The sequence below is a fragment of the Kryptolebias marmoratus genome, linkage group LG3 (assembly GCF_001649575.2).
Source record: "Kryptolebias marmoratus isolate JLee-2015 linkage group LG3, ASM164957v2, whole genome shotgun sequence".
NCBI classification, from domain to species: domain Eukaryota; kingdom Metazoa; phylum Chordata; class Actinopteri; order Cyprinodontiformes; family Rivulidae; genus Kryptolebias; species Kryptolebias marmoratus.
The window spans coordinates 18,427,760-18,440,161 of NC_051432.1; the positions used below are offsets into that span (position 1 = coordinate 18,427,760).

Below are 12,402 nucleotides of genomic sequence, written 5' to 3' on the forward strand. Positions count from 1 at the left end.
TAGAGTGTGTGTGTGTGTGTGTGTGTGTGTGTGTGTGTGTGTGTGTGTGTGTGTGCATAAGTCATCTCAGACCAATATGAGTGGGTCAGCTCATAGACACACACACACTGTGGACTAAAACACCCCACACTTATCTGGCCAACCCATATTACGTCTCTGGATAATCCTGGAAATTGGAACGATTCAGGAGAAACATCATTACTGCATGTTTTCTGCTGCTTTGAGTCAACATGCATCCAAACACAAAGTCTAATGAGTGGGTTTTTTTTTTTAATTTTCCGCTGTTGTGAGGCTTTCTTATGTAACTAACTCCTTCCTCCCATCCTCTGTCCCGTTTCCGTGCACGGCTGTGAGGAGACGAGACGTCCGTCCACGTCTCTACATCAGCGAGAGTTTCACCACGCACGCCACTGCGGGGTTTAGAGGGGTAAACTCGCGCCTCACAAAATCTGCAGCGCTGCGAGGAAAAACAAAACGACGACTCTGGTCACTATGGAAACGGTGGGAATGGAAAGCAGCCATTTATTCTGATCACAGCGGAGGGAATGAGACGGGACTGCAGAGCAGGAAGCAGAGAAGCGACCCAACATTAAACTGATTCCATCAGGAAGAGACAACAGCTAAAACCTTTACCTCCTTTAAAGATCTTAGGCACATTTCAGATCGAGTTAATCTGCTGATTAGATTTATTTTTTTGTACAAAATAAAGCGGCATGTTTTTAATTTACTACTATCTGTTAGGAAATGATCATGGTCCCAAAAACAAACGTAAACAGAGAAAAACTAAATAGTTACCAACTAATTATTTTGCATGGGAAACAGAAAAGGTGAATTTTCTCACTTCCAGTCAGATATATGAGGGTCAGATTGTGTTCAGACAGACTTTAAGACCTATAACGCTACTCTGGTGAGTGTAATTTTATTTGTTGTATTGTGAATCAGATTATATGTGAAACAATAGGCTAAAGGCTTTTAATAGGTGGTGAATTATCTTTGGTGAAATTATGTTGCTGTGAGTTGTGTGGAGGTTTATTATGACTCAAATGACTGAATATATGCTGAGATTCTGAACCAAATAACCAAATTTCTAACATGAAGAATATTCTGGCTGATTTTTTTCCCCCCTCAGAAATCAAATTCAGAGCTAAAAAGGTGCCCTAACAAGGAATGGCAGATCTATACTGTAGATATGTTTGATATTTTCTCTCTGAACATAAATGTTTGTTAATCCTCAGACCCTTTTCATATTTATTCTAATCTATTAGAGGTGTTTATTTAAAGCAGGATTATAAATATGTGCACTTCTGTAGGATTTCATGTCAAATCTGAGCTCCTCTGACTAGAAGACTCCTTAACTCCTGCACCATAAAAAGCAGATTTCAACATTTGTGTTTGACTTAGAAAACACAATTTCAGCACCAACAGGAAGAAAAATGTCATCAAGAAATCAAATGCCTAAATTCCCTCCTTTCATGCACGAGTTTCACACTAAGATCATCTTATATTTAGAAATGACAAAGTTGTCGTTGTTTGAAAATAACCTTATGTGCAATGACATGCGATACCATGAGAGGTCACGCTCGGAGCATGCGTTGTGAATGACTCTCAGCTACTACCGCATAAAATCTTAGCCCAATAGCTGAAAAACTGCCTGGGTTGTAGCCATTTTTGTGTTGGAAATGGATTAAATCTGGCGGCCATCTTGAATCGAGCTGACTCCAAAAGTTAACCGGCTGTAGACGTACATCCAGAGATCATTTCCTGAAAGATTTATTCAAATCTGCACTGGGATTCGTGAAATATTTTGCTAACAGACGCACACACGGCCGGGGTGGCTGTGGATCAGTGGTCAGAGCAGTTGTCCTCCAATGAGAGAGCTGGAGGTTCAATTCCTGGCAGCAGTCACATGTTGGAGTGTCCCTGGGCGAGATACTGAACCCCTAATTGCCTCTGATGTGCCCCATCGGTTGATGAATGTATGAATGTGATCTAAAGCGCTGATTAGACTCTAAAGAATGATTTATTCAGATTAGCTTTGAGTGCTGTGTGGATGTGTGTGTGGCTGAGTAAATGAGGACACAGATTGTGTTGTTAAGCGCTTTGAGTAGCCTGCTTGGCTAGAAAGGCGCCATTTAAGTCCAGTCCATTTACTATTTACACACAGACACAAGAAAAACATCGCTGTCGCCTATGAGCTTTCAGCGCTCCGGTTCATAATTAAGGTAGAAGTCAGCATCAGAGACGTGTCTGGTAAATTTAACCCTTCTGAAGCTTTTATTGGAGCTTTTTTTTCTTCAGGAGAGTCATTAAACTTGTATGAGACACCCAGCAGGCATTTTCCAGTTGGCAGACAACAAAACCTCCCCGCTGAAAGAATCTTAGCTCCTTTTACCTCCTGACTGTACATAAACTTTAAATTCTGACTAAAGCCAAAAAAATAAATAAAAATTCATTATTTTCATAAGGACTATGAATATAAATTGCCTGTTGGAGTGATAGATGCAGTCTGACATCACCGTGCTAGTCAGCAAAGTCTGCACCTCGACACACACACACACACACACACACACACAGAGCTCATGGTGACTGGACAGTGACATTTATCCATACAGTGCAAAATCCAAAATAACAGCCCAGGAGATTATCTGACTAATGAGAAGTTTAATAATGCAAAAGCTACATATCGTCTGCTTCGAGCTGGTACTAAATTCAATAAATCTGGGTTTGGATGGTGACCCAGGTGAGATCTGACGACCAGATTAATGTCAGCATGATGTCACCCAAATCCCACCATCCAAAGGTGACTTCACCTTTCTGTCACCAGCCTCTAAACATCAGCATATATCTGCACGGAGCTCTTTATCTCAGCAGGAAAACAAACATCTGAAGCTCCTTATCTGCAGACAATGTTTATTTGCATTAAAGTAATCTGTAATTTTCATGACATCTGGAATAACAACAACAAAAACCACTTTATTGCCTTATAGTGTCACCTTCAGCACTCTCACCAAAGCAGAGCGTAACACTGACACAAATATCATGTGGATGACCCATATACAGCCAACAGAAACCAACCGTCCGATAAAGGACGCATTCATTTAAAAAGGCCCCCTTTTTCCTCTCTCCCTGTCTGTTAAAATCCCTCCACGGGCCTGATGGTGATGCCGCTCTGACAAAAGGCTTTGTTGCGCTGCAGCCATCACAGCTGCCTTCGTGCACGGCTGAGGAAATTCCTGCTGACAAGCCTCATCATATTCACCGCAAATATTCGCCCGAGACACCCCCACTCCTCCATCATCGGTTACATGGTGCTGAGATGCACAGATGGGGAGGAGGGTGAAAAAAAAAAAGAAAAGAGGAGAGGAGAGCATCAATGCAGCGGCTTATTGAAACAAAAAGGATGCAGAGAAGGAGGAGGAGGAGGACGCTCGAGGTTCCCTGCGAAAAGCAAGACGAGTGTACAAGTCTGAGCTCCATATATAGAAGGATAAATTATTAAGCGCCCCACCCAAGCGGCGCCTTGGTGCTGATGCGTGTGTGTGTGTGTTGGGTCTACCTGCAGAGCCGTACGATGTGGACAGCAGCCACCGGACGCTGGCGCAGATCCGGGCCCGGTTGGAGTCGTACCGGTCCAGCGGTTTGATCTCCGGCACCGAGAAGGTTTTCTTCACCGCTGCGCCCGGAGAGTCCACCATGACCGCGGTGTGCAGCTCCGAGGACACGGAGGAAGCAGGAGGAGGAGGAGGAGGAGGAGATGGAGGAGGAGGGATGGAGGAGGACCCTGTGCTGATGCAGATACACGCTGAGAGAAATAAATAAATAAATAAATAAATAAATAAATAAATAAATAAATAAATAAATAAAAGGCTTTCAGAGAATATTCAGTGGATGTGGCCGGTAGTCCTAAATAATAAAAATAAAAAAGACTTCATCAATCCAGCCCCCCCGAACATCACACGTCAGCCGGAAAAACACCAAAAAATATCTTTTTTTTAAGATAAGTCTTTAATTTTCTGTTTTCTAGCTGTTTTTATGCAGAGTAACAACACGGGCTAAGTCCTGCCCAGAAGCGCAGAGTGAGGACACGGTTCCTCCGAGAGGAGACTCGAGGGAAATCCCCCAGCACTTCCTCCAGTCCACCACACGAGGGCGCCCTCGAGCAAGGAAGCGTCTCAGGTCAAACAGGAGGAAAAAATAAATTAAAAAGGTAAATAAAACAAATCAAATGCAGCTGTAGCAGGTAAGGACTATAGTTTTATACCTTTATAATAAAAGAAAAAAAACTACATCATATCAGAAAATATGAGAGGAATTAATTATAGATCTGGTTTTAGAAGATTAAAAACCTTTTTTCTCTTATTAGTATGAATGTTGGTTCAGTTTCACACTATTGTTTTCTTGTTGTTTTTTTGTTTGACATGTTTCTATGTCTCTTGTTTCTACTCTTAGACTCGATTAATGTTTAGTTTTATTTACTGTTTTGTAGAATTTAATTATTTTTAAATTATCATATCTAGTTATAGCTTTTTGGACCTATTTTTGTCATTGTTGATAGAAAAAAATGATTTTTTTTTATTTTTACATTTTAGGATTTATTATTTGTTTAGCTCATATTGGTAATTAAATTCGTCTCTTTGTTGTTTTGCAGAGTTTTGAAGCTGTTCTGTGACGCTTAATAATCATTTTGTACCTTCTTTGTCTCTTTCTTTGTTTGGTCATTTTTAATCAGCTTTAGTTACCATTTGCTTTGATGTAGTTCCACTTGAACTTTTTTCGATTTTTGTGGTTATGTAACATTTAAAAGTAATTTCATTGGGATACTTGAAAAAAACAAATATCACCAATAATTCACTGAATTCTGTATATTTTTACTTTACCAGCAAAACTTAGAAAGAGTTTATGCAAAGTCTACATTTCAGAGAAAACAGTTAAAACTTTGCAGCGTCTTCCAGGTAATAGTTCGTCACCCGTTAAATGTTTAAGCTTCATATGCTGTATCTAACAGCCAAACATGTTTTTTGACTTTGACAAAAGCAGAAGCAGTGTCAGGCCTGAAGAATGCCACAGAACCAGTTTGTTCTGTCAGAGCTCCACGTGAGGCCGTCTTCAGAGGCGAAACAAGGAAACAAGTATCCTGCGTCTCACCATCAGATACAGAGGCGGTGGTTTGTTGGACTCTTCTTACCATGGTGAAGGTCGAAACACACTCGTTCTCAGATTTTTGTATTCGCTGAACTCAGAAGACAGGAAAAAAGAGACGTTTGCTTCGATTGTGAGGACGACTGGAGGTAAGCAGACAGGTTTCTGTGTGACATCTGTGGACTTTTTTACTTATACCAAGTTGATAAACCTTTTTAAAAAGATTATGTAAGAAAATGTGTACAGCTGTTGTTTTAACACTTTGAATACTTTCATGTAAACCAAACAGCATTCAAAGCGTACGTCTAATCTGGTTCAATTCAACCAAATTATATTTTATTTTGTCTCCTTTATCCTATGTCATGTTTCTTTTCTTTAGTATTCAGAAACATGTTCTTTTACTCCTAAAAAATACAAACATGTACCATAAACAGTATACTGTATGCTTCTGAGTTTTTCAAATTTATTAATTTAAGAAAAACAGCTAAATGACTTCCAGAACGAGGATTTGTCTGTGTTTCATCCTTTGGTTGAAGATGTTTTCCTTCTTCTTGCAGGTTGGCAGCTATGGGTGGCTCCTCCTCAAAGAGAGCTTTCTTTGGGAGACAGAAGAAGAAGTCCCCTCTGAACAAAGCCTTAAAGCGACTGAAGATGGCGCTGCCAACGAGGAAAAGCAGTAAGAGGAAGAAGAGCCTAACACAGAAACTGAACCTGGATAAGCTAAAGAAGGAGAAGAACAAGAAGAAGGAACCAAAATCACTGAAGGGATTCTTTCTGGGCAACATAAGGAAGGATTCCGGTAAAAATACTTCAGAAGGAATGAAGGAAAAGGACAGAGATGGATGGGGTCGGGTCAGAGACAAGATAAAGAAGAAAGTCTCTCCACAAAACAAAAAGGGACTCTGTGCTGAACCAGAGGTTGCTCCTCCGGCTGTGAAGGAAAATGAGAAGAAAACATCTTTACAGAAGCTTAAAGAGATGATGAGATCCAACCGGCCAGCTGATAACCAACCTTTAGTCAGACAGAAAGACAAAAGGTTGGCATGAAAAGACTCAAAAGGACACGTTTGTTGAGTTTTAATGACAGTATTGAGAGTGACATCATTGTTTCACAGAACAGAACAGATTCACATCAAAATGTTTGTTTGACTTGATGTCAACAGAAGAAGCTTCACTCTGAATCTTTAGGTTTTATCAGCTAATTGTCTTGGTTGCTCCATTGTGCTCAAAAACAGGGCAACATTAAAAATTAAAACAATTCTTGTTTCCTTTTCCATTAGGCCGAGCCGCTTCTGACGACTGACTGATTGATTGATTTATTGCACTGATTACTGCATGTAATATTTATCATCATAAATAAAGTGTTTTATTACAAACAGTGTATCCTGCATCACTTTAGCAAAGATCAATAAATTCCAGCAACACAGATCAAAAGAAGAATACGCCCGTCAGAGTACAATCCCCTCACACAACAATCCTGGATGCATGTGATATTTGAGTGAATACAGGATTGGGGTGGGGTGAGTGGATCTCTCTGAGGGGCGGCAAGTTTGACCGGCTTCAGTCTTGTAAGCCGAAACCAGAAACAGAAAGTGATCAACAACCCTTCATGGTTATAGCGAGAAAAGGCGATTTTTTAACCACAAGCCAGGGAACACGTGAAGTCCTCAAAGTCAGTGGCTTTTGGCAACCATAGGTCACCAGTAGGAGGCGCTGTGGTTCCATCTCTCAACCTGAGTGAAATTGACAGAAGCCAGCTCACCTGTGGAATCTGTTTGAACCTACTTATCTGGTTAATAACAGAGATCTGGGACCAGGGGTTTCCAGAGCTGTAATCAACATCTCATCATTTTAATGTTGGTTAGAGACACAAGAGCTGACCTTTTTGGGGTTTTCTGATGAGAACAAGAGAACGTTTGACCCCCCGCCCCCAAGGGGGTTCATCTGAGAGTTTTTGCAGAGACTAACATCTTTTTTGCCTTTGAATCTAAAATATTTTACAAACACCAAGAATGAAAAGCAGTTAAAGCCAACAATAAGCTGCGTTCAGCTAAGAAACCAGGCTTGAAATGAAAATCAGTCCTTAATTGATTTGTGGTCATCTTCCGTTCCGTTGCTTTTAGACAGTACCTTTTGATCCATGGTGGTAAAGCGAGCTTCAGACAAGCCGTTCTGATCGCGGTGCCGGTTGCACAGGAAGCACAAAATGTCCTTGAATGTCCTCCTCATGTCGCTGTCTCTGAAGCAGTAGATGATGGGATTGACAAATGAGTTGCACTCAGCCAGCACCAGGATGTATTTCTCGTAGGCCAACACCTGACATCGGTCACAATCCAGACCGTCAAGCAGCAGCAGGACGAGGCCGGGTGTCCAGCAGATCACAAACAAGCCTGTAGAGAGAGAGCAGGAGCACAAAAGGTTTTTAGATGATCTGAAATAAACACTAGAAATCTAGAAGAAAAGTTACACCAGTTGCAAACAATGAGGAGGAGTGGACAATTGTTAGGAGGGGTCATGAAGAAGCTGTATCTCTTAATGGAGACACATCAGCTTCAGGAATGGGTTTAGTCTGTTTGATCAGGTTTTATTTTTATAACACTTGATTAGGCATCTCAGGAATGCACACACCAGCAGCACGTCCAGCACTATATTGCCAAAAGTATTCACTCACCCTTCCAAGTCATTAAACTCAGGTGTTCCAATAACCTCCATAGCCACAGGTGTATAAATTCAATCACCTAGGCATACAGACTGCTTCTAGAAAGATTTATGAAAGAATGAGTCACTCTTTAAATCGGTCTATGGACAGACTAACGGATGAGGTCAGGCAGAAATCCCTGTGGACTATGATGTTTGCAGATGGCATTGTGATCTGTGGTGAGAACATGGAACAGGCGGAAGAGAACCTGGAGAGGTAGAGGTATAGACTTTAAAGACAAGGGATGACACCAGCTGTAGCAAGACATGAGTACATGTGTTTGAATGAGAGGGAGGCAGGAGGAACAATGAGGCAGAGGACACAAAGGTGCAGGACTTCAAGGACTTAGGGTCGACTGTCCAGGAAAATGGGGAGTGTGACAAAGAAGTGAAGAAGAGAGTCCAAGTAGGATGGAGAAAAGTTTCAGGAGTGATTTGTGACAAAAGGCTGGCAGCAAATGTCAAAGAAAAGGTTTACAGGACAGAGGTGAGAGCAGCTATGTTGTATGGTTTGGAGACAAAAAGACAGGAGACAGAACAGGAAGTGGCAGAGTTGAAGATGTTGAGGTTCTCCTTGGGAGGGACGAGGATGGACAGGATTAGGAATGAGGTCATCAGAGGTACAGCACAGGTTGAAGGACTGGGAGATAAAGTTAGAGAGGCCAGACTGAGATGGTTTGGACATGTGCAGAGGAGGGACAGTGGGTATATTGGTAGAAGGATGTTAGAGATGCAGCTGCCAGGAAAAAGACAAAGAGGAGACATATGGATGCAGTTAGAGAGGACATGGAGGTAGCTGGAATGAGGACAGAGGACACAGAAGACAAAGTTGGATGGAGGAGGATGACTCGCTGTGGAGACCTCTGAAAAGGGAACAGCTGAAAAAGAAAAATAGAATGATAGATAGTGTCTTTATAGATTTATTTTCATGCAAATCTCAATTACAGCAAAAATCAATACTTTCACTTATTTGGCTCCTGTGTGCATTTAGACTTATTTTGCCAGCAGGGGTCACAAATGTTTCACCCTCCTAAAATCCTCAAAAGAGACAGAGAGACAAAGAGAGGTAGAGAAGCCCTTGCAACTTTGGGTCAATTTGACCCAAAGGCCACAGGAGAGTTAATAGTTATCTTTGGCCCTGTTAAAACATGGCACTAACATGCATTCCTGAATGATTTGATTTTATATTCAAAAAGCCATCCCTTTTTAGTGCCAAGATCAGCCAAGATAAATTTTACTGCTACATTTGAACAGAGACCTTAATTATTGCTTGTTTTTTAAAAAACATGTTTACTATCATGGACCAAAAAAAGTTTTAAGTCCTTTAAAGCACCTTTTATGGCAAAACATTTACAAGTTTTGACGTTTACAAAAAGGTTGATTCAGGTTGATCAGATATTCATAAAATTGGTTTAAAAAAACCTTTAGGTTTTTGTTAAATATATGATATGTGCATCATATAGTGTTTCCCTCCTCACCTAGAATCATCGAAACCGTCTTCATCAGGCTCAGCACAGTCTCTTTGTGTCTGATCTGACTTGTGTGCTGTGACATCTGCCTGCTCTTGCGCCTCACATAGAGAAAGATCCGGGTGTAGATGGCCACCATTATGGAGAAGGTCAGCAAGTTCAGAACAGCCCAGAACATCAGGAAGGTGTGGTGGTACATCGGTGCCATCTTAGAGCATTCCTTTAGGTCACACAGGCAGTTCCAGCCCATGGTGGGAATCAGGCCCATGATGATGGCCACCAGCCAGATGCATACTATGATGATAAAAACCCGTCTGGTGCTCATCGAACTGTGGAGCTGCATGCTGAAGATGGTCTGGTGACGCTCAACAGCCAGCGCCAGAAGGTTCAGGACTGAGGCTGTGAGGCTGGTGTCAATCAGCCCCTGACGTACAAACCACTGCTTAATAGACAGTTTTATTCTCCAGGGACCAGTGTGAAACATCAAATGGAGGTAGGAGACACCTGGGAAGACAAAAACAGTTGAATTACAGAGAACTTTAAAAACTTTACATATTATGTTGAGTCAAGTTGTCGTTGTAAAACAGAAAAGGAAAAAAAAAAACTCTTAAATGTTTGATTTATCAGATATCTAATGTCCTCAGTCAGATATTATAGCACTGAGAGCTGTCTCAATGCATATGAGGACAAAAACCCGACTGGAAGATCTCAAAGGCTTTGTTTAGTGCAAAGAAGTTATTCAACAAATATTTCTATACCAGTGTCTAAATATTAAATTCTACCCTATAATTAGAGATAGATTGATTAATTGGTCGACAGATTTTAATCGGCTGATAATGGCCAAGACAACTGTAAATGGTGCATCTCTAACTAATTGTTGTAAATATTTTAAACTATAGTAAAAAGATTAAATAAATGTTGGGTAATTAGGGTTGATTACAGGAGAATAAGCCTGTTGTCTTTAGGCCTGTGTTACGTGGACAGGACATTCATATTACTGTGTATTTATAATATCAATGAAACGTAAAAGTAGATAAGTAAAACAATCTTACCTGAGAGGAAGTCTGCTAAAGCCAGATTACCCAGCAGGTAGTAGATGGGGAAGTGAAAGCGTCGGTTTTTAAAAATGGCTGCCATGACCAAAAGGTTGGAAAAAATAACTATGAAGCAAACAGTAAATCCCAAACTGACAACCACATAGTCACGCTTGCGCCACTCGTCACTGATAATCTTGTTACTGTTATTATAATAAAACCTGACTGAGCGATTCTCGTAGCATCCTTCTTCACAGCATACAGTCTCTGTACCCATGCTGAGACCTCAGTTAGGCGTCTTATCAGAGGAGAGCTGAAGGGGATGGAAGCTTTGCTGACAGGAAGCTGAAGTGAAGGATTAGGGCAGCATTCAGACCCTTCTTCTTCTATGGGTTGAAGGTCAGCATGCCATCAGGTGGAAAAGTGAGAATTGGAGATCCAGTTTGAAGTCAGAGACTTTTACTGAATTAGCTGTCTGCAGCGCTGGATCCACATTTTCAATCTGTAAAGAAACAAAGAACAGTTTTTTACTGAATCCATCCATCCATCCATCCATCCCAGTTAGTTTGTGTATTTCTAACCTTCACTGATCTGCAGCCACAGCTTCATACAACAAACTGTCTTATCTGTGTGTTTGTACTCCTTTCTACAGAAACCCAAGTTTTACAGGAAGTGAACTTTTATCTGATAAAAAGCCCCCACAAAATACGCATCATTCACTACCAAAAATCTACTGAAACAATGAGCTGAAACAAGTACAAGTCATAAACAAAGGGGAGGAATATTTGCTGTTTTGTACATTTTTTTTTATTTTACAAAAAGCCCAGACGAGTCTGAGTTAACATAAACCCCGAACAATCAATTAATGAAGAAGAAATATTGTTAGACGCATAAAAATGCGTCTAACAAACTGTTAACAGTCTCACTCTGTTTTAGTAGAAGTTGCGCACTGCAGACAAGATGGCTCCTGGTCCGACTGACAAAGCTTTGCTAAGACAGGTTCAGTTGTGTATTTCATACACATACAGTCATCACATCATTAGCTCAGAATTAATAGGAAAATACACACTTTCACAGAATGGCTGCTCCTCTCGTGACAAGAAATGAATACTTTTTTGATAACTGGTGGAATCAAAACGTTAAATGCTAAATAAAATACAAATTACATATACTTTTGACTGACTCACCTTCAAGAGCAGCTTCTAACAGCTCAGTTAATTTCTGCTGAAAGAGAGTGAAAGATAAAGTCTTCTCTACAAATATCTCACATCTACCGCCAGCCCCTAATCAGATAAGACATGATTCTCTCTATTTGAATCATCCCCTTTTTAGAAATTGTGTTGTGAATGTTCACACCTTTGAGTAACAGTTGACAGTTGTTTTTTCTAAGGAATGCCTATAAAAAACTTATTTCCGTGATTAGACAGAAAACAAGAACATGAATGTGGTCATAACACAAGCGGATGTCAGTTTCAGCAAGATTTAGACAAGTGCTTTTTTTTTTTCATCTGCAAACAAATTCATTGTTTATTTTCCTGCAGGATGTATGGATTTACACCCTGAGGGTGAAAGAGTAAAATAGAAGGTGGCGGGGTCAGCTCATGGCAGCAAGGTTTAATACATCATTTAAAGCTGTTTGCTTTTAGTGCCACAAAACATCCGTGAGAAGTAAATAAATACATTTGAATTGACTGTAAGTTAGCCTGCAGTTATTTAGTTTCATTTTAACTCTGTGCCGGATGTCAGTAAATAGTCTCTGACACATGTTTGTCTCACAGCTTGTTTTATGGGCAAACTTTCAGCTGATACTGATCAGTGGCACCTTTTGCATGTCAAAAAAAAAAGAAAAAAGTTGTGTTCAATTTTCTTGTTTATTTGCGTCATGTGGTTATTCAGTGTAAACCGACCGACAACATCAACAGAGGCTTCTACTTTGCACGCAAACATTAACAAAGTATTTCAAGAAGAATTTGGAAACGTGAAACATTTTGCTAAAATCAAACTGATAGATTTAGAAGGCAAAGAATCAATAGTTGCACTTTTACTTTGATGCACATGACAAA

General features: G+C 40.5%; 2 protein-coding genes across 5 annotated transcripts in view; both read right to left on the bottom strand.

Annotated features, from left to right (window-relative positions):
- The window catches only part of LOC108229982 (calmodulin-regulated spectrin-associated protein 3), an 18,417-nt gene extending 14,226 nt beyond the window's left edge, over positions 1 to 4,191 (bottom strand). For 2 of the 4 annotated variants that reach the window (XM_017405750.3, XM_017405725.3), the window contains exon 1: positions 3,557 to 4,191. In XM_017405750.3, the coding sequence (XP_017261239.1) occupies positions 3,557 to 3,695 (139 nt within the window). In that variant the 5' untranslated portion in view covers positions 3,696 to 4,191. The remainder of the gene's footprint in view (positions 1 to 3,556) is intronic. The other 2 variants (XM_017405742.3, XM_017405734.3) reach the window with 1 other exon arrangement.
- A 2,328-nt stretch (positions 4,192 to 6,519) lies between these two features.
- Positions 6,520 to 11,547, bottom strand: LOC108240065 (lysophosphatidic acid receptor 1-A-like). The gene is made up of 4 exons (XM_017423235.3): positions 11,527 to 11,547; positions 10,358 to 10,841; positions 9,315 to 9,809; positions 6,520 to 7,529 (listed from the first exon to the last, which is right to left on the bottom strand). Exons 2-4 carry the CDS (start codon positions 10,614 to 10,616, stop codon positions 7,216 to 7,218), a joined length of 1,068 nt encoding a protein of 355 aa, XP_017278724.1. The 5' UTR covers positions 10,617 to 10,841; positions 11,527 to 11,547; the 3' UTR covers positions 6,520 to 7,215.
- Positions 11,548 to 12,402: the final 855 nt, after the last annotated feature.

Coding starts and splice junctions, on each gene's coding strand:
- LOC108240065 (XM_017423235.3), bottom strand. CDS start 10,616: ATGGGTACAGAGACTGTATGCTGTGAAGAAGGATGCTACGAGAATCGC. Junction 9,810..10,357: donor TTTAGCAGACTTCCTCTCAG/GTAAGATTGTTT, acceptor TTGTCTTCCCAG/GTGTCTCCTACCTCCATTTG. Junction 7,530..9,314: donor GACGGTTTCGATGATTCTAG/GTGAGGAGGGAA, acceptor CTCTCTCTACAG/GCTTGTTTGTGATCTGCTGG.